This window comes from Falco punctatus, assembly GCF_963210335.1.
Source record: "Falco punctatus genome assembly, chromosome: 8".
Lineage (NCBI taxonomy): Eukaryota > Metazoa > Chordata > Aves > Falconiformes > Falconidae > Falco > Falco punctatus.
In genome coordinates, this window is record NC_137588.1 from 63,075,592 (window position 1) to 63,097,344 (window position 21,753).

Consider the following 21,753-nt stretch of genomic DNA (forward strand, 5'->3'; position numbering starts at 1 on the left):
CCAGGGTGTCTGCTTGTTTATAACTCCAGCTATAAGGTCACTGTTTTTTAATGACAAATGTTTAAGTCATGTTTGCAGCGAGAGAAGAAAGCGGCAGCAGTCCAGCGGCGAGCTGTGTGGGAGCTCTGTGCGCTGGTGCAGCCAGCAGTGACACAAGGAGCTGCTTTCTGCCCCGCGGGTCCAGCAGCTGTCCTGTGGCTGCTCTGCACTAAGCCACACAGAAATAACCGCCCCTGCTTCTGCAGACCCCCCGTAATCACGCAGGGGGTGAAAGACGCTGTGGTACTTGGTGGCTATGGCTTGCTTCCCTGCCTTTGCCTAGGCAAAAGTGCATTAGGTTTCCCCTTTGTTTCAGGAAGATAAAGGGAATTACAGAAAAGGAGTAATAATACATTAAAAATATTGGCTAGCAAGCACGGTATCGCAGTATAGTTGGAGTGTTAAAAGGGAAATCAATTCTGGGCATTAAATCAGTGTTTTCTGGATGCTGCAGTGACTACACGACTGAGTTTACTGCTAACAGGCGCTTGCCAACACCCACACAGAGACACCTGACCCCAGCCAGCCTCGCACATCACGGCAGGAGGGCCCCTCAGGACCACCTACCCTGTAACACCAAACTCCCTTAGGTGCCCGCAGCCAACGGGGTCAGCACCCGGCACGCTGCAGGAGGGCTGGCAGCCTGCTTACGGCACCGATGTCCCGCAGCAGGGTCTTGCCGCCTCTCCCGCTGCACCAGCCGGGACCGAGCATTTCCCACCGCAGATCTGGGGGGCCCTGGACTCGCTGCTGCCTGCCCCACATCTCCAGCGCTGCTCGGAGTCGCAGGCTCTGCCTTCCGAATCCCTCATGGCACAGAACGCGGGGCCCAACAATCACCCCGTCTTCATCGTTACTAAAAGGCAACTAATTCTCTGTTGATCGCTTCTCGCCGCTGCACCCACACGCAGCACGGAGCTGTTTGCTACCACGCTACTTGGGATGGGGGTGAGGAGCAGTCGGAGCGGCTCCCCCGGCTCCCCCGCTCCCTGCTCCTCGGGAAAGCTCGCGGTGGTGGTACCCGCACCTCCGCTGTTACAGCCCTCACTCCTCCTGGAGATGAGACCAGAGAGTCTGGTAACAGGAACCTTCTGACCAGAGAAGACTTGGCAGGTGCAAGTGGAAGCCCTGGAAAGCTCCGGCCTCTGCCGCGCTGCCGGGCTGCCATCGGTGCCGGTCACCCGCCCTGTGGCTGGTTCTGCAGGATGGGGCCCGCGGCCACTTGCCTCTGCTCGCGCCAGGCTCAGCCTGTGCCAGCCCCGCACCCAGGGGCGCCCGGGGAAGGCACGTGCCAGGGACACAGACCATCAGAAAGCTTATCAAAGCTGAGGGTGCAACCACGCCAGCGATCTCCATCTCCTGATTATTGATTCCCTCTCCAGCAACACAGGACCCGCAATAATCCGAATGCTCTAAAGGCCGCCGTACGTACACTCTACTACATCTTCCCAAGTTAATTCTTTTACCTGTTGTATAACCTACTACTTCTCTCCTCTTGACAGCACTCCATCACAATCTGAACTTACATTTAATAAAACCTTACAAAGACTTCTCGATAACCTTCATTTGCAGCAGCCCAGAGGGACAGGGAAGGGATTGTAACTGGGGAGATGGGCACAAACCCGGTAACTTGCAGATAAGGAATTACACTCGACCCGTGTGACCAACCGCTTTGCAGGCAACTTTAGGAATGACCGTACCCATCAGCGCGACGACCGTGGCTTTGTGCATTCATCTGTTCTCCTCGTGCGCAGCCAAGCGTCAGTACAGACGGCCAGGACCAGCCTCTCACCTTGCTGTCGCTTTCTTCAGGCCAACAACACTCACAGCTGAAGGGACAGCAAGTTCAAACACGAGTTCCTCTTTGAAATGACTAATTCCCTGAAAGACTCCAAATAAAACGGCAGCCGGTCTCAAAAGGCATCTGTGATAAGGGCAGACAGACGTCCAGCTTGCGGTGGTTAAAGCTTAAACACTCACCAACACTCTCATGCTATGCATATAAAAAACAGACACAAAATGTACTAGAAGTAAATTGACATACTGTATTTATTGCACAAATTTCCCCTAAAATTGGGAATGGTTATTATAATACAAGTGCACATCTTGGGAAATATATACAAAAACAGAAGAGGTAACAAGTATGTACATTTTACCCAGCATTTTACAAGTACCACCATCTAAATAATTTAGAGAAAGCAAAAAATTGTCATAAAACACCTATAATAACTAATGGGGAAAACATACGCAAGGTGTAAAATCCTTTCTTTTAAATATTTTTTGTTCTTAGCAGCCCAGTGTTTGCCAATTGCAACAAAAACAAATTTGCTAATTTGTGTGCCTAGTACACTTAGTTTTTAGCCAGAAAATTAAGACATGTTAATGGAGATTGGTAATAGTGGAAAAAAAGAAACCAAATGTTAGTTTTCTATTCACATAAAACTATCGCAATATACTTTTTAAAAGTCGATGCTATAGTCCTGTAAAAGATCCCTTTTTGTATTATTTGACAGACAGACATACGTACCGTGTTGTTCACGTACCCTACAAGTTAACTTACAGAAAACCTTCCCATCGCACGAGGGTTTTGGCTGTGCCGGACCACGGCGCTGCTCGGCCACCCCCGCACCAGGAGCGCCGCTGGGGCTGGGGCTCCGCGGGGCTGGCACTGGCCAGCGGGTGACGAGGAAGCCGCATCGGTGGCCTCGTTCATCCATGGCTGATTGAACACACCGTTACGATGACGTTAACGGGCTGTGTTAGGCAGCAGACAGCAGAGAAGGATGCCCACCACCCACCACCTTTTCCTCCTCCAGTTAATACCAATTTAAGCTGCGCAGCTGCGCAAGGGCCTTTCTTGAGTCAAATCCATTTTGAAGCGATACCAACAAGTCGCCTAATAAGGTTACGTGGAGGAGAACAGAGTATTTTCCTGCAAAGGTGCATTATCAGCACAGTCCCGGGAGGCGCCAGGGCGCAGTGCGGCGCTGCCCGGCGTGCAGGAGCCCCCCCGGCGGCAAGGGCACGAGCCCAGCCCCAGGTTCCTCTGGCAGCACCGTGACACAGCCCAGCAGCACGGACATCGCCAGGCTACAGCTGCAAATCTATGTACAACGTTCAGAATCGGAACTATCAGCTATATAACGTATCATAGCAAAGAGTTAAAAATTCATGTTCTGAGCTCAATCCTGTATTTCATCAAAAACGTGTTTACACCACTGGGCCCCTATGTTTTGTGCTCCTTCCAAAAGCCAGGTGTAACATCATTGTGTGGTGAAGAAAGGACATTTGAAGAATAGGGGAGAAACATATCCTTAGATCACGAATTAAACACAAGTTTCTTCCCTGCAGCAGTCAGCGTTAGATTTTATATACAAAAGTTTCAAATGACACTGCCTATATTAACGTCTGGTTTACTTACTGACACAGGCTCGGTACTACACGGAAAGGGGTGGGGGTTTGCCATGTAGATCTTTCCTGGAACAGAGTCCTTACATTACAGATTTTGAATATTACTGAAAAAAAAACCACTCCGGGTGAAATCCTGGCCCCAGCGAAGGAAGGGAGGAGAGTTTTGTTGTTGACAGTGGTGGGGCAGGGATCTCTCCTATTGTTTTCAAGTTTATCAAATGGTTAAAATAGATTTGTGTTTAAAATAACTCTGCAAACAAGAATAGCAGGTGTGCTACACTACTGAAAAGATGATTACAGAATGACATATTTCTAGAACTGTTTATAGAGTCTAGCGACCAAGTGAACACGTATCTCCGACTTCTGTGGATAAACCATAAATTGCAATATACCGAAGAGAATCAATGAAAACAGACCCTAAAAATCAGCAACATTAATTGGCTGCTAGGACAAATACGCAAAGAAAAGCCTATAATGAAGTGTCCAGTTAAACTGAGGTAGTAGAGCCTTTGAAAACATAATCCACCTACCACTGTATATTTACATTACTTACACCAGATTGGGTCCATCAGCTATTCGTACAACTATTGTATATACAATGACAAAACAGTGATGGCTGAGTGAAGGAGAAATGCCGAGAATAAAATAAACAACATTTCCTGCTGGTAATCACACAAGTGAGTAGAAAAGGGATTAGAGACATCTGCATCAAGGGTATATTTTTGAAAAAATAATTTTGATATTACTATACTATGGTGTAATCAATGTTCAGTTTTTGTAGAACGGTTTTAAAAAATATATCAATTAGTTACCTGAGCAATTAAGGGTAATAGTCTATTCAGTTTTTCCCCAATGCTTTGGTACAGTTATTTCTAGTTCATTATTTCAATAGCTGACTGACTGCTGTAAAAAGAATATGGTGTTGCAAGAACATTATAGACCATAAAAAAGTTAGAGGTAATAGTCATGTCATTCTGGGGACCCCACAGGGAACTTTCAGCCAACATTCTCTTTAGATTTTTTTTTTTTTACATTTTGATTACATTGTGGAAGAAAAGCATCACTTAGTATAAAGCAACATTTAAACATTATAAACATTTAATACTGGTTGCAACATCTGGCCAAGAAAGAGACTCTCCATCGCTGGTTTGTCTGTTGGCCTCTTCCTCCCTCCTCCTTGTGCCCTCCCACCCACCCCTGTTATTCCCTCTCCCCAGGAGAAAGATCATAAATAAATTTTGGAGCCGAGTGACATTAATAAGCTTTTTACAAAAACAAACCAGCCCTCCCACCCCTGTTCTTCCTCTGGGAAGTATCCAGAATTTGACTATGACATGAAAAAAATAGAAGTTGTTTACAAATCATTGCAGCTTGAGAATTACGGATCTTAACAAGGTCCTAATCAGTAGAAGCCAGTCTGAAGACAACTGCTGCATTCTCTTAAGTTTATAATTGGTGATAGCATCATGTATGTCTCAAAGCAGTTCTTCCTCACATTCCCCAATATAAAATACAGTTAGCCATTGTGGTAGAAACTGGTAAAAAATGCAGATCTTCAGCTTTTGCTGAAATCTTCGCTTTCCTGTGGCTGAAATCTTAGGCTTACTCGTTTCTCTTTTTTCTTCCTTTATCCTTTTTTATAAATGACCAAGTGGGAGAGGGAAAGTCTCCAACTGTCTGTGTAACGTGCAGTCATATATGGAGATGCTGCAGCTCCAGGAGCAGTTTGTTTTAACTGCTTCAAAGAGAAAGGAGCCAGAACAACTTCGCCTTCCACTTTGTTTCCAGAGGGGGGAAAAAGTCAATCTCTGTGGCCTCTGGCATTTTAAAGTAGTATCTGGGCAACATACGGAGAGTGAGTGCTTGCTACAGCCGCCAGCAGAGGGAGGTCACTGGATTCAATCCTAGAAGGAAGCAGAAGAGTCACGTTTAATCTAACCCGAAGCGTAGCTGGGCCGAACACGCGCGTTCGTGACCGCGCCGCCCGCTGAGCCCGCGGCGCTCGGGCCGCCAGCGCACACCGCGCTCCCCACGCCAGGGCAGCCCGTCGCGCTCCCGTGCTCCGGCAGCGCCCGCGGGGTCACACGGCGCAGCCACCGCCCCGCTCTGCATCCCCGCGCTCAGCCAGCCACGGCTCTGCGCCGCCAGCGCCCACCTGCCTGCTCGGGTGGCTTTTTCCCACAGGGCCAACAAACCGGTGAGAAAGCAGACGGGGGGAGAAAAGCCAGCAGATTCCTTCCTCCTCTCAAAGCAAAGGGAGCAATAGCCGAGGGGCCAAGCGCAGGAGCAGAGGACGGGGCTGAGCTGCATCTGCAGCTCCCAAGGAAGCCCTGGCACTGGGCGGCAGCTCACCCCGCTGCAGCTGCTCCCCCATCTCCAGGCTCCACACACGCTCCGTGTGCCCTCCTGATCACCCTGTACTCCTCTGCATAATAAGATACTCAAATCCTTCCTATAAACACCCCGTAAATAGCTTCTCTGCCTGTGCCCCACACCCACAGAGAGGTATTATGTGCCTTACATGACATAGAGGGTGTCTTCTGCCATGTAGGGAAAGTCAACCTGGAGGAATCAGGTGCCCCACGCTGTCGAGCACTGACTGACCAACTAAGGAAGGAATCTGATAAGCTCTGGAGTGCTGAGCCCACCTTCCTGCCCGGAGGGAAGAGAGAAAGGTTGGGGGATCCTCGGGACCAAGCACTGGCTAGGGAGAAGCCTGCAGCCATGGGTGATTTATGCCACTCTACGGTTCCAGTCCCACTTAGGAATCCGTTTCGCTGTGCTTAGAACAAGCCCAGGCAGAGGATTTGGCACCAGGAAGCGCAGGGCAGCGCTGCTCGGAGCGAGTTTGTGACCGTACCCCAGCACCATGCCCAGCTCCTTGACGTGAACTCTCATCTGGCCCTTGAGATACTCGGACAGCATCTTGCTTTTGAAATAGAGCTCCTGCAGCCGATCCTCCAGGTGCATAACACACTAGAAAGGCAAAGGGAGTTGTGTCAGGGAGGAGACAGCGCTGTATCCAAACCGCACCCAGCCTCAGAGCAGAACACCGCGGACCCCGTACATCTATTGCCTTTTCCGTGGCCGTGTCTAGGTGAATAATTAGTAAGATATTCACTGGCAAGACTCTTACTTTTGAGCAGAAGCCTTTGATTGCATGTTAAAACAGAATTAATGAGACAGCTGTCTCGGCTACAGAGTGGTGTTCAGACAGCTCGAAGAGTTACATCAGGGGATGCACTGGCTATGAAAATTGCGGCTACGGGCATGTAAACTAGGCAGAACCTTACAACCTCTTTAACCTGTGAAGCGAAAGGATGCTTTAAAAACACCGCTCGCTCGATTGTCATTCATACTTACAAAGTTTGGAGATAAATTATGCTTGTAAAGCTGAAGAGTGGAATGAAGCAGGTTGGAGACGAGACTGGAGACTAACACTTCTTTCCCCAGCTTATTATCAATCATTCGCCTCTGGCTACTGGCCACTTGCACCGTCCATTTGTCTGTGTCTGCAATAATGCAGACGGCTTCTGCAATCGGTTCATCCAGAACAGGATGCTAGAAACAAAAAAAGAATAGCAGAACCCTGAGAATGGCAAATGACAATGGTCCTTTCACAAAACATCACCATCCTGGATAGCAGGGATAGCATCCCAGGCACTGCTTCATCTAAAATACAGTAACATGTGCTAGCATTGCATTCCACCTACTAAAATCAGAGCTTTATTGGAAGCAAGGTACAGTCTTAGGAGGATAGTTGCTATTTTACATTTTCTTCCAGGCTTGGAAGTGTGTCACTGGCTGGCAATTATATCTTTTGATACTTGATATAAAGAGTTTTGACGTATCTGAAGGATAATTTAAACCTCTAAAAAGGAAAGTACCAAAAATCCAACTTGCTGTTCGACAAGGCTGTGTTAACACGGTTGGATTTATTCCCAGTTGTCACTGGTTCCCTTTATGGGAAGGCCGGCAGAGGGAGTCAGGAACCCAGCCTGCGCCCAGCTCCTGCCTGCTTCCAGCCAGCCCACACCACGGAGGTTTTAGAAAGGGGGAGCATGTGGAACCCCACTGTCCTTCTCCCGCACATTTTTGGGGCTGACTGTTAGGAAGCATCTCCTTCCAAAGAGTCCCACAGGGACTTCACAGCGGGCTGGGATGCACTTACTATTTAAGTTAAACATATCAAATGGTGCTCGGTCCTTTTGTATCCTCTCAATCTTTGACTTTTGCAATTGAAATGTAAATCTCCTGATGGACATGCACCACAATTAGGTTATCGTCATCATCAAATGGTTTGGTTGGAAGGGACCTTAAAGACCATCCAGCCTAGTGCACTGCCACGGGCAGGGACACCGGCCACCAGCCCAGGTTGCCCCCAGCCCCGTCCAGCCTGGCCTCGGGCACTGCCAGGGATGGGGCACCCACAGCTGCTCTGGGCAGCCCGTGCCAGCGCCTCGCCATTATGTTTCAGACACATCTGTCTCAGACACATCTGTCTCACAGCAGCAGCTACCTCACACTGCTGCTTCTGTTGCCTGTAGTTCAATTACACTTTGCAAATGGTTTAAACATTTGGCTTAAAACACACGGGTTTCAAACAGCCCCTAGAACAACCATGCAGGGAGCACACTCACCCCCTGCGGGGCCGGGCACAAGGAAAGGGGGCAGTAAGGTGGGCCGGGCTCCAGGTGTGGTGCACAGCCTTAACTTCAGAGGTGGGGAAGAAGGGGACACTCCGGAGGCTCCCAGGGGAGCGCTCAGAGAAGCAGACTGCTCACCAGTCTGTGCACGGGTCTTTCCCCATTCCCTCGGGAATAAACTAGAGGGGAGCACAATCACACTCTGCAGCAACAGCCTGCTTTCCCCTCGTCTCCTGATGACTTTAAAAGGGGTAGGAAATGCCACGCTTCCCAGTCATGCCCCAGTTCATCTAAGGAAATGCTTCCGGGGAGAAAAGATGATTGCCAGCAGACACGAGAACTGCGAGTCCCCTGAGGACAATTACCTTCATATTGGTTTCTCTTTTCCTGACAAAGCCAGCCGACACTATAGGACACTTTGATTACAATCCTAAAAAAGGAGTAATGTCCCCAAATACTAAGCATTCCTGACAGCTTCACCACAGGTAACATATTCTGCCCCGCAAGCAGCAGCACACTGGTTAAACGTGCATGGGAAGAGGAGGGAGCAAAGGGAGCTTCTGCACAACCACCGCAGCCAGACTGTGCCCGGGAAGATCGGCACAGCAACCTCAGCGTCTGGTTGTGATTAACATCATTCCACCGTGTGGGTGTGTGACCACCAGCAGGCTGCCATGCCTACAGGAGACTCCTCTCTAAGGCTGAGCACAGAGATCCGTCTTCCCAAGGGCATGAACCTCTCCGCTGGCTTCAGTGGAAATATTAAGTTTTTGTGCTCCAGATTTGCAGTGAAATACCCATGTTTTTGCAGATGTTAATTGAGAGAGGAAAAAAATCGGTGACCTGGGACTGGGGAAACCTGAAGAGGCTGCAACAGTAAATATTTCCACTTCCAGCAGGTATGTACATTCAAAAACATTTGCCTTTCCCTACTGTGACAAATACATTTACCAAATATAGCTTAATTACCTGCACAGCGTGAGACAAATCTGACACCAAACAGTGCCTCAGCTTTTCATCACTTCCTATTCCTTGCAAAACAAAGTCAGGGACGTAAGATGAACAGTAGCCACCTAGTAAGGATCTTCCAAAATTGGCGATACTGGGCTGGACAGAGTTCACTTCAACTAATTTTGACCTGCAAGAAAGGTGTATCAGAGACACATACAATTTGCAAACAACAAATTCAGCTGACAGAGGTTGCATTTTCACTTCTATCACATCTCTTCTAACTTCCATTCAAGCACTTTTTAAAAAGCAACAGTTTAAAGTCAGCTTTTGCAGTCAGCCCATTGTGGAAGGAAAGGAAACAAGCCAAGACCACAATACATCATTCGTATTTTTTTCCAGACCACTGATCCCTCTATATTCTTCTACGACCAGTGGGCGCAGGAGATACTCTTCCAGCCACTGATGCCAAGTTAGGCAACGTTCCTCCAAACATGTGACATGAGAAGAGGCTCTAACTTTTTTAGGCTCTATTACTGCTTAATAGTACTTACCCAGGGAAGGGAATCTCGTATTCTTCTGCCCAATCTTCTTGCTCTCCTCCATAATAGTTACCGCTTAGTCTAGTTAGATCATGACCTGTATCCTCACTTTCGCTGTCACCCAGGGCACTATCTGAACTCTCATTTCTTGGAATGTCCCAATCAATTCCTGGGGCAACTTTTTTCTCCACGTTTTCTCTGTCCCCATGGGGGACGCGAATAGAGATTTTCTCTCTTTGGTCCTGCTCATTAAAGCAGTTTTTGTAGGTCTCTTGTCGAACAGAGTCCATAAATTTACAAAATTCGCTAGGTGGTTTGCTAGTCTTTGTACACAGCTTTTTAGAAAAGTCTAAACTACTGTTGTGAGCAAGAAGGTCTGTAGCTGCTTGCCCTGGAATATCATCAATAGTCCGGGTTTCAACTGAACTGTCATCAGTAAAATACTCGTCAAACAGACTCATGCTCTCGGCGTTGTACGGATTTGGATTCCAGCTCTGATGCTCACTAGCAACTTCAGGAAAGGGTTCAGCTGTCCCACAGTCTCTATTTTGGTCCTCGACAGTTTGTTTAGCTTCACAGTTCTGATCAGCAGACGCTCCTTCCTCCGTCGCTGGCGGGCTGTGATGCCTAGCAATTTGTTCCGCTACTGCCTGACTTCGGAGTTCGATGTCTGAATCAGGTGACATGGAATCTCCGATGAGGAAAGTCACCTTTGTCTGCGCTTCGGCAGCACTGCAAGAAAATGCATCGCAGAAGAGCTTATCTGGTGGCTTCTTCTCCACAGCAATGCCAGGTGACCTTGTTACGCTGACCGCCTGGTTGCCCGATTCCAGCGAGTCTTCATTCCTCCACACATTTGCTGTTGGCTCCAAACCAGATTCTGTCACTACACGTTTTTCTGGTGAAGCTGACCCCGCGCACACCACGGTCTCTAGTTTTGTGTCCAGGCAGGATCTTGGTGGATTAATATCAACAGCATCTTCCTGGCAATCGTCAGGAACGATAGTTCTGTTCTCATCTGAAGAAGTTTCCAGCTCTACCTTAGGAGTGCTTTGCGTGTCTTCTCTCTCTTGCTGCGAAACACCTTCTATGTTTTGTGCAAGGGAAACGGGACATTTGCAATATTTACAGCTACAGTTGGGAGTTCTCATTTCTTCAGCCTCCGCTGGTAGCAAGTTGCCCCTGTTCTTGTGCATTGTGACAAGCACATACTCGGATTCTTCTACTTCTCCCTTCTCCAGCGTGGTAGTTATAACAGTTCCAGGCATGACAATGGCTTCATCTTCCCCATTTTCTAGAAGATGCGTTTCTTGAAGTTCAGAACATCTGATGAAGTAAGTAAGGAAATAAAGCAATCTCTGTACCAGGTCATGCCTTTTGCCAACCACAACTGTTTTTGCTAATCTCACAGGTGATCCAATAGCCCCATACAGGTCACCTAAACCAGGAAATGAAACAGATAATTATTTCCCATCTTTATAATAAGTTGTTCTTCAAACAGACAATTGTTGTGGCCAGTTTTCAAAGGCCAGGTCTACAACAGAAAAATTAGTACTAAGGCAGAAGAGCGATGACAGCTACGCTAGTTATTTTGTTTTCAATACAGAGAATCCCAAAGATGCTGTTGGTATCGTATGTAAGGTGACACACTGGTCAGGGAGACATCTGATCTTGCACATTAGGGAGCGTTCGCACCACCTAACTTCAGTGCCTAGCTCTGGAGGCTTGTCTCCTGCGTTCCTTATATAGCCATCAAGAGAGAGGAGGCATCTGCTCTGAATTACCCTGGACAGTCTGGAAACTGGGCTGAACTTTTACCCACAAAGAGAAAGCTGTAAGGAGAAACAAACCTATGCCAAGGACCGGGGCAAAAAGCGGCAGTGGTGGGTGCACAGCTGAACCCAGCCTTCTCCTCCCTCCCTCCCCTTGAGCTCTGCCATGCATTGTTTTGACTGTACTCCAGATTCGCCTGGAGAAGTGCCTGTGCATGTGCTGTTCTGGAGGTCTTAGGGCACTGCATGAACAGGGATGAAGGGACGAGGGATCCAAGAGGCCTTGAAAGCCAATGTAACCACAGTGGATCCCTTCAGTCCCATGAGGTCTGAAATGAACTCTTCTTGCCAACTCCCTGGCCACTCCTGCCTATACCCGAATAGGGCAACCTCGCAAAACCTTTCCCTTCCCTAACCAAATTCCATGAGAGTCTGTGTGCAGAGCAGGACGAGCTGACCAGGAAGTAGGAAGCTCATCTCCCCTTCTCTACTCAGCAATTAGAAGACAGTATGACCAGGTACTCAACTGACTAGTCTTTGAGACCTTACCCAGGGTTTGCCTCGTCATGATTTCCTGTACTACGTCACTCCTTTGCCTGCTGTATTGAGGGTATGTTCATTTTTATCAACTGATGGATCTTCTTGCCTGGCTCTTTCCAGAGCCAGGCTTACTGATAGCAGCATCCCCCAAAATAAGAACTGATTTCCTTACAGAGGCAGGACCAGAGGGGGACTGGAACCCTCCATCATCACCAGGGCAGCTGACCTAACTTAGGCGATCTGCCACAGATGACTGAAGAGGTCTTTACTTTTTGGCTGTCATTTCATCATTGATAATGCCTTAAGAAATTAGGGCCCATATAAAAAAATACAGCGACCACCTCTAAGTTTGAAATATGCACTTTTGTCTTGTTTTGAATTAAACCAAAAATAATTAACGTGGGGGGAAGTAACAAGCATCCATAAAACCCACCACGCGCATACCATTTACATAAAGCTTTGGACGGTTTAGTGATGTTTGCCACATACCGAGCTGTGCCCACAGTGGGTTGTACGGGTGAGTTTTGGCCAGCATGTCCACGCTCTGGGAAGAATGCTTTTCCAGGAAGATTCTTATAGGCGGCTGGCCGTTTGGCATGACAGTAGGGACCCAGGCCAAGTGGTTAGTCAGGACTGCAGTCAGTAAAGCTGGTAAAAACCTGAAAGCAAAATGTTCAACACAGGTTTTTTTCTAGGTACACACTCAGGATGTTAAACTGACAGCAGTTCTACAGCCTGTATGGATCAAGGATTGCAGAAACAACCTAACAAAGTCAACAGAGATTATTCCTTCAGTCTTGGCTCTCTGGGGGGAGAAGGGAGGGATGTACCCTCCCTCCCACCCCTGCAAAGCTCTTTTTTAGAACACAAATTTAAAGTAAAATGAAATATTTTAAAACTGTGGCATCTCAGTTCCTCTGTTTGGTAATAATTATGAGACTTCCTATTTTGCAAGCTTTGTGTTGTAAAACATCTCAAAACCAACTTACTTTGTTCGCTGTAAGAAAACCGCGGCACTGTGTGGCCTCTGTGCACTGAGATCCTAAACCCTTAAGATCTGTGACTGTTGGTGAGAAGGAAGTCTATTGCGACCAAACCTGTAAAATACCTGGGTGCTGTGTTCTTTTGTCTAACTGTGATGCAATTTCAGCACATACAGCTGCTTCGTTTCAAAAATAACACACACAGCCCCCCAAAGTTCTCTGGCTCAGCCAGAGAAGGCTGTGTCCTTGCACTGGCAAAACAGTTTTCACTAGCTAAGCAAGTAAGGTGAAAAACCTTTCTGACAAAAGTTAACTATCTGAGTCATTGCAAGGACTGAGAGTGTTTCTGCTCCACGGAGGGAAGACTTTCCTTCCCAGCCCTTTTCTGGCAGGAGCAGGCAGAAGCACAGCCCCAGAGCCCCCCGCATGCCGACCGATGGTGCTGGCAGACGCCGCAGCAGCTCAGGTGCACAAAGGCCACCGAGCCTCAGAATAACTTTATCTGAACAGTTTGCAAGCGTCAGGAACCCTGCAGCTTAAACTTAGCCGTTTCCTCACTGTTGCCTCACAGCCGAAGGAGGAAAGGAGATTTAAAACCGGATTGAAATGATATGGGGCTCGATTTTCCTCTTGCTTCTGTCAGTGTAAATCTTACTATATTTAAAATAAAGCAAGCAAACCCAAACAAATGACCATGTAAATGTAACAAAGATGTATAGGGATCAGAATGGCAGGGTCCAAAGGGGCCAATCCCAGGAAAAAGCTTCCACTGCAGCAGGAGATGATTTTAAGAAAAAACCTCTGAAGCCCTGAGCACTCCCTGTGGTTTCTCCCATTGCACTGAGGCAGGAGAAGGCAGACCACGCTGACCACCAGCGGTCACCCTCCCATCTGGGGGAGAGAAAAGAGGACAAGGTTGGCGGCCGAGCTGGAAGCCAGTGAGCAGCAGCCCCTTCCCCCCCTGCAGCCAGCAGCTTCCCATGAGCTAACAGCTGGTCCTTCAGTGCCATTCTCACTCAAACTTCACATGTTTGTGCTCGTTTTAGGACTTCGGTGGAGCCAAACGCTTTAAAAACTTCCTCTATTCATGCCCTGGGGAAAGAGGATGAAGTGTTGACAAAGGAGGAAATTTATCAGATTCTCCTGAGTTTATCAAGAACATTTTCTCTCTCAGTTTTTAACAACTGCTCACGGCTTTGTCCCGAGGGCAGAAAGGTGAGCACTAACGAAGCACACCACTTCTTCAGTGGCACTTTACAGAAGTCAGGTTTAAGAGCAATTTGCGGTCAGACAGTATTACAGGCACGGCTCGAACTGAATGTCTAACCTTGCTCATCATATGATAACTGATTTTGAAAGGTAGATTAATGCATTTCAGAAGGTATGTTCATCCCCTTCCAGACATACACGCCCATCACACGCTTCCCATGGACATGTTTCAAATGTTTAGCCTCTACCGACATTTAGAGGACTGCGGGGAAGCAGGCATTTAATGAGATCCTGCCTGATTTCTTTTTTGTTTTAAAAGAAAGGTATTTCTGGATGGCCTTTTGATTCTTTTGATTACCAGGATTTTAAAAAACAATTCAAAAATTGGTTTGAAAGAACAAGGCATAAACACATATATAACTTAAAAACTAAAATCCACCATACTGGTTTTTAGAAGCATTTTCCATCAGGAAAGTGAACTCCTTCATGAAGCGGTGGCAAAGCTGGTTCTTTTCTGGTGTCCCCGACATCATAGTAAGCCAGACAGGCTCCCCAATGCGTGGCATCGTGTACAGATTGCAAATAGTTGTTCTAGAAAACAAAACCAAAAAATCCAGAAGAGTGAACAAAAGAACGAAAGGCAGAACTCCCAACTCAAAGAATTTACTGCAGCATTCAGTTCCAGCTGTCATTCCTATCAGAAACAAGTTTTCTCTCATCAACCATTACCCAAACCGTGTTGTTCATTAAATCGTATGAATTCACCCTTCCACCTCAGAGTGAAGCCTCACAGGTTCTTCATGCACCTCCCTAAACCGAGCCCAAACGCAGCAACAACTCACTGTCAGAAGGCAAGAGCCACCCTGTGCCGAATGGAGAAGTACATCAGTTTTTGTTGTTATCTCCCTGCCTTCTCGCCATTTCATTCAAAACATGTAAATCCTCCACAGTTCTGCTTGATTTATGACTACGGCAAGTTTATGTGTATCTGACTTTTAAAAATATCTTAACTTCCTCCTTGCTTTAAAAAATAGGTGTATCTCCAGGCCAAGCCCACCAAAGCGTGGATTTGTAGAGCAGGGGGCCAGCTTACTTCTTTAGCTTTGAATACAGCATACGAGAGTCAAAGTCACCCCAGGGTTTTCCAGGATTACATACCTACCCGCATCCTTTTTGATTCTACAGAGGACAGTAAACGTCTGATTAAAACTTCAGCTCTGCAGTAAAGCACCAGATTACCCCCCCACCAGTTTATTCTTAAAACAAAACTATAATTTAGTTTAGATTTTAGAGGCGTTTAACTGCAATGCCTCTGCTATGACAGTATGGGAACCTGCGTTTTCATCACAGTATAAGCCTGAAAAACCAAAACAACAAAGGAAATGACTGATCAATTCAGGTTTCTCCCCACCACTTTTTCTAGAAGAGGTATTTTTGTTTTACAAGACAGAGATTTACATTATCCCTAGAACCATCCTTGATTTGTAAAGACCTTCTATGGATACACTTGGCTAAAAACTTATCGACACTTCCAGCAGTAAAGCAAGGGCTGTGCATGTCAGGCAGGCAAACACACTGGAGCAGCAGCCGCCAGATCTTCGTGGTTTAGTGTTTAAAGTGAAACTCCCTGGGAAGCGAGAGCCCGGCACGTCAGCAGCAGAGCAGCACGCAAGGGCGCCGGCGCGAGGGGCGGGAAGGAATTATCCCCTGGGTATTCGGCAGAGAAGAAGCAGCTGTACAGTGACAAGACCCCCCCAAGAGCAGCGCCCCAAAGGGCAGCAAAGGTGACCAGGCACTGTGCCAAGGTCACCGTGACTGCTCAGGTAGAAAGGGGGTGAGGAGGACAATGGCATCTTCTGCCTTATTTCTTCTATCAGTTTTCATTACATACAAAATCCATCCTGTGTGTTTGCAATCGACCCCATCTTGCTCAAAGGTGAGATTTTCAGACACCCCAGTGCCACAGACATGAGAGGAAAGTCAGAAGAACGGTCAGTGGGCTGGAGAGGGGGCAAAGTCAGGTTTCATGCTTACCAGAACACAGCACCCAGGGGGCCTGCTGCCGGCGGGGCCGGTTTCGAGCAGCCTGGGAGCCGCTCTACGTTACCCTCTGCGGCGGGTCCTCTCTCGGGGGGAAGCCCAGCCTGCTTACGGACCTGGGCACGGCAGTCCTGCCAGGGTCAACCCGCGGGGCAGGCAGCCGGGGATACCGCACTGCCGCACCGGGGGGGGAACCGGAGGGTCTCCGGGGACACCAGGATTTCATGGCAGTAGCAAGCTGGGACTAGAGGTGGGATTACTAAGGGAAGGCTTTCTGTTCACAGCCCGTTAACAGATGGATGGATGTTGAAGAGGCCCAAAGAAAGGGAGAAACCCCAAATCCAGGGACTTCAAAGCTCCATGAGTTTCAAAGCTCTAAACAAGTATCGAAACTTATATCCCCCCCCACACAGCTGACCTCAGAATCTGAAAATAAATTGCACGACTTAAGGTAAAATACAGCTTATTTCTCCTTCATATGCAAACTAACCCAAGCCAAGCCTCTTGCAGCTTGGCTGTTTTGATAAAAGAAACGACTTCTATGCTAAAACCAATATATTAAAATATTTGTTTTCGTTGAAAAGATAGACCGAGTCTTGTGATTCGTTATTTACTATTCTGGTAACCCTGGCTGCATCTGCAACTGATAGTGTTTCCTCAGAGAGAGATCAGATTGCCCTGGCCGGTGGCCAGCAGGCATGTGACTGCAGTGCAGGGAACCCTCCATGCCAGCGCAGGCAGCAATGGCACACAGACCAAGGGCAAGGATTAACAGCTTTCCAGCTCTGCAAACACGGGGGGAAACAGCTCCTTCAATTTCTTAAAGAACCACAAAAAAAAAAAAAAAAAAAACAACCATTGAAAACCAAATTGAAAACCCCTCAGCCATCTGCAGCAAGAAGCCCCCTCCCCTCTGCTTGCTGCCTCCCCTCCCCACCCCCCGCCAGCATGGAGCAGTGGTATGCAAGGGAAAAGTTCAGTTAACGAGAGGGACTGTTCTTTTGAGGGTTTTGGTACGTTTGAACCGATTTGTATTTGGAAATGCTTCTGGGAGGCAGAACTCCAGTCTGGACTGATGGGCACCTCAGCACCAGCAATGGGTGCAGCCAGCACAGGGGGCCGGGGGAGCTCTGCAGGAAACAGCTTTGCGCTCAACAGCGGCTTGAAACCCAACAAAGCACAACCCAGCCATACGAAAATGAAGGCCTGAGCAGAATCCCTCCTGCAAACCCTCTGGGGTTTGCTGCTCTGCAGATGCAGATGGCACCGAGGCGAGCAACCCTGCTGCCTGCAGACAGGACGGCACTCACGGTGCTACGGCAGCTGCCCCTGGCATGGCATGGCTGCAGATCAGGTGTCACGCTGCTACCTGCTTCACCCTCACCCAAATACATCTCAAACCTCCCCGGCCTTTTTCCTGGTTTTTAATACCAGTCTGAGACATCTTTCCCTGGCGCTGTACAAACCAAAGGAGCCAGATGGCTCCTTGTGGATGAGAGCATCCCTCTGCAGCGCCCTTCCTCCCTAAGGGAAGCACTCCTGACCCTCAGCACTGTGCAGTGGGAGCTGCTTTGCTATTTAAGAGTTGCGATATAATGGCAAAGCTTAGCTTCTCTTTAGAGATTGTTTCAAAAAAAGAAAAAAATCAGTGGTTTATAAAACTTAATTCATACGCATCTGCTCCCTATCCTCACCGCTTCTTTCCAAAGATGATTTTTCCTTAAAAAGGGGAAAGAAAACAAAGGCAGTAATTGCTGCAATGACTGTGGGAGCGGGGCTCCCCCACGCAGGGAGCCCGCAGGACTCCTGTCCCATGCTGGCACCGGGGCCAGCCTGCACTGCTGAGCAAAATGCACCACTCTGTTCACAGCAACATAAGCTGCTTAAAAATTACTAGCATAAAATAGGATCAAATCTGGCTGCCAGAAAGCAGAGAGGTGTTTCCCTGGGCCTTGCCTTCAGTGTTTCCTTGCCAGTCTGTGTATTTGCCACACAGGTATTAGTCAGATGCGTAATCTGTATTATCAATGTGCTGCGTTGGCCTCAGGGACCGGGGGAGTCGAAATGTTTATGCAAGTACAGTAGCTTATTTCCTAAGTCATGTGTCTGCACAGCTGACATCCAAAGAGAGTTTTAAGCCTCTAAGTCAAGTGTTAACAGCTAAATCCATCAGTGCTTTAGAAAATTAAAAATTGCTGGAAAGTGAATAATGATGCAAGGGTAGGCCTGGAGCTGGGCACCAAACTGACGCAAATTCACCAATAGCACAAACCTGCAGAAGCAGCCTAGCCCTTCCAGAGAAGGCAACTTTGTTTTTTGCTGGATGAGACAACAAGAGCAAAGGAAGAGGCTGGTTTTGCTACCTTCTTTTTCCCCCTCCACCCTCCAGTACCAGCAGGTAAATGCCTGCCAATGTCCAGCTGACCCTGTAGCCGGCTCCTTACAATAACCCTGCTTGAAGGCTAGCCAGCCGACCTACAACCACAGCACCTTCCCTGCAGATGGGGACTTTTGGGTGGCAGGAGGGTATGGTAACAAACGTCACACTCCCTCCTCCCTTCTCGGATCAGCACGGCAGCGTGTAGCTGGTCCCCCATGCCCCAGTGACTTGATTTTATTCTGATCACCACAGGAGTACACACTAGCTACACTTGACAACCTCTGAAAGCTGGGGTTTAAAAAAAATTGAAAAAAAAATCTCCTTCAGAAAAGAAACAAAAAACCCCAGACTGCAATGAGTTAAACCAGCACAGGATTATGTTTTAGAAACACCAACCCACTGAAGTCAGCACCCTTCTTCCCTCCAGCACAATTTGCTAAGAGAGCAGGAATCAACACAAGTCTCAGGTTCACCAAAGGACTCGGGCTCCTGACTTCCCCGTGACTTCAGTGGGAAAGCAGACGCCTAAAGAGATAATACTGGCCTAAATGGGTTTGCTGGACCTGTGCCAAAGCATCTTTGCATCCAGCCTTCAGTATTTAAATACGCCTTGTTTTCCTTACCAGACCCACATCGTGTTGCTTTGAAAAGCAAACAGCTTTTGCATGTTACAGAAACGCTTTTCTTGATGGCAGCACACACTGCCACCCTGAGACACCGCAGAGGCACGAGGACCTTGCCTGCTGCAGGACCTGCCCGGGCTGGGGGCACTGGCTGGTGCACGCCCCTGAATGCACTCAATTAAAAAAACCAAAAAACAAACCCAAACCAGAATTGCCAAAGTCTGCTGCCCCAGGAAATTAATTTATATGAAATTAAACTGGATTTAATTTACTTCATTACAGTACTACAGAGTAATATTTGTATCACCATGGAAACCTCTGCATAAAACTGGTAGTGGGACACACGCTCCCAGCGCTGGTTGCGCAATGGCCGTGTCAAGTGAAGGACGGCGCTCGCGGCGGCTCAGCAGAGTGCTCAGCAGAGTGCCAACCCTCCCATGTCCGCCGGGACATTATTTTCCTCCTCAGCCCGATGAGAGGAGACTTCCTTGTCCCATCTCAGCTCAGCATCACCGAGCCTCCCTCCAAGGAGGAAAAAGCAAGCAAGGGGGATTTTGCCTGTGTTTTCAGGGTTATTTTTGCTACGTTTGACTTGGGATACGTGTCCCTCCCCAGCACTCAGGAACTGTTTAACTTGGAAGGACAAAGGAGAATGGGCAAAGTCCACTGAGTGTATCTTGAGGGGGAATGTTTGGGGGGAATTTTTGGGAAAACAGCTGGGGAGTGGTGTTAACATGGGGTGGGAACATGGAGAATGGCTCTGGGTGAGAACAGGAAGGAGAGCAGAGCTGGGGGGAGTGGAGGAACCACCGTGCCTGCTCAGAGTTGCCGAACTTGTCTCGGGCCCCTGGGCAGGCTCGGCGGCTCCCAGCAGTCACAAGCTCTCTCTGCTCCCTCTCTTGGCACTGCTTATCCCATCCACCTCTCGCCGCAGGCCCACGTGCTCTCTTCCCTGCCTCCTGTCCCTGCGAGCATATCCTCTGCCCTTCCATGCAACTACATGGAAATGAAGTTCTAAAAAACCAGAAAACAAACCAAATACACTGTGCCTTCATCCTGCAAAACCATCTAATCCGTGGCATTCAGGTAGCAACTGCAATTGCAGAAAAATGAGTGAGCCCTCAGGATCCTTTGCTGTTCAGTAAAATACATCATGATTGTCAGGATTTTCTTTTTGTAACATCAGAGTGCTCTCTTCTATAATGCCTTTTAAACGCAGCTCTACACTGGTTGTAAAAGGAAGCACTTTGCCACTCCCATCTGAGAGGAGATGAATCATTTGAAACAGACTGATTTCATCTTAATTCCCTCCCCATGACTTAAACTCTGGAAAGAAAATACAGTTAAATGCCAGGGATGTGCTTATCTGCCTTACTTTGTACATTAACTGTTGAATGGAGATGCTCAGCAGGTACTGATAGCAAGAGATTACAATACTGCATTTTACTGTGTGAAAAAGATAGTCCTTCTTCTTAGTAGCCGGTTATCTGAAACGCCTTTAGAGCGGAATTTAGAGATGAATAAAAGCTTTGCTCACACATAAGAAAATACACACTACAGGAAGATTTCCCTAACATGGCTTTGCAATTTTTTTCCCTCCTCTCATAAAAGACAATTCAAGTGGTTGCTAGGAGCTTCATTACTTCCTAAAGCACAGAAAACCTTAATCGTCTGTGTCCTGTTCACACCAAGCCCTGATGGATATACACTCTTGGCAAAATCTAAAACCACAAATGGATTATCATGGCTTGCTATCACCAATACCTTTATTGTACTCACTTTTGCAGAAGACTTCAGACATTGTAAGTTACTTATCCTGCCCTAAGAAGATCCTTCTAAAACAGACTTGAGTGCTTTTGAAGAGACAGACACAACAGAAAGGAGACAAACTGCTCACCTGAATTCATTAAGGGCATCAACAATTCTGTTATATGCCAAACTCCGCTGACTGGCATCAGCTGATCTACGACTCATTTTCATAGCCTTGAAAACAATCATTAAACAGATAAGTAACACATAGCTACAGAAGGACAAAAAAATGGAAAACAGTCATGTGTTTTACTTTATCTTTCATGCAACTAGTCATGCAAATAGTTTTTTTAAGTGATAAAATGATGTTACAAGTGCCAACTTTCATTTCTGAGGAAAGATAGGTGAGGCACACGCAACTGCAGCCTCTACTACCTGTGTGGTTTTCATCATTCAAGGCATAAAAGGGGTCAAAGTTTTCATTGTAGTGGCAAAGTAACTACTATTTCCTATAAGAGAGATTTGAAGCAAATCTAACCGCACATCTGAACCTTCGATCTTCAAAAATTTCCTACACATCAGAATCCAGAATCAGAGGGTAAAATGAAGGGAAAGAAAAAAAATCTCGGTATTTATTTACAGCCTGGAAGAGCCTAGAGATGGGTTCTTACTCTGCAATCCACTACACTCAGATACAGCTGAAATGGAGGTAGAGGTGGCCTTAAAAGCACCTTTCCCCCTTGGCTGACCAGGGCTTTGCTGGGAGCTTACACAGCACAGCGACTGTTCTGGCTTTCAGCAATCCCTGTAATGCAGCATGCTCTGTTCTCAGCTTCTCTTGTGCTTCTACGAGCAGTATGAAATATCGTCA

General features: G+C 47.5%; 1 protein-coding gene across 3 annotated transcripts in view; it reads right to left on the reverse strand.

The window, feature by feature from the left end:
* Window positions 1–2,061: 2,061 nt before the first annotated feature.
* The window catches only part of FNIP1 (folliculin interacting protein 1), a 70,435-nt gene continuing 50,743 nt past the window's right edge, over window positions 2,062–21,753 (reverse strand). For all 3 annotated transcript variants that reach the window (XM_080400449.1, XM_080400451.1, XM_080400450.1), the window contains 8 exons: window positions 21,031–21,116; window positions 14,535–14,681; window positions 12,388–12,557; window positions 9,599–11,024; window positions 9,066–9,234; window positions 6,814–7,011; window positions 6,311–6,426; window positions 2,062–5,354 (listed from right to left, as the gene is read on the reverse strand). In XM_080400449.1, the coding sequence (XP_080256575.1) occupies window positions 5,276–5,354; window positions 6,311–6,426; window positions 6,814–7,011; window positions 9,066–9,234; window positions 9,599–11,024; window positions 12,388–12,557; window positions 14,535–14,681; window positions 21,031–21,116 (2,391 nt within the window). In that variant the 3' untranslated portion in view covers window positions 2,062–5,275. The remainder of the gene's footprint in view (window positions 5,355–6,310; window positions 6,427–6,813; window positions 7,012–9,065; window positions 9,235–9,598; window positions 11,025–12,387; window positions 12,558–14,534; window positions 14,682–21,030; window positions 21,117–21,753) is intronic.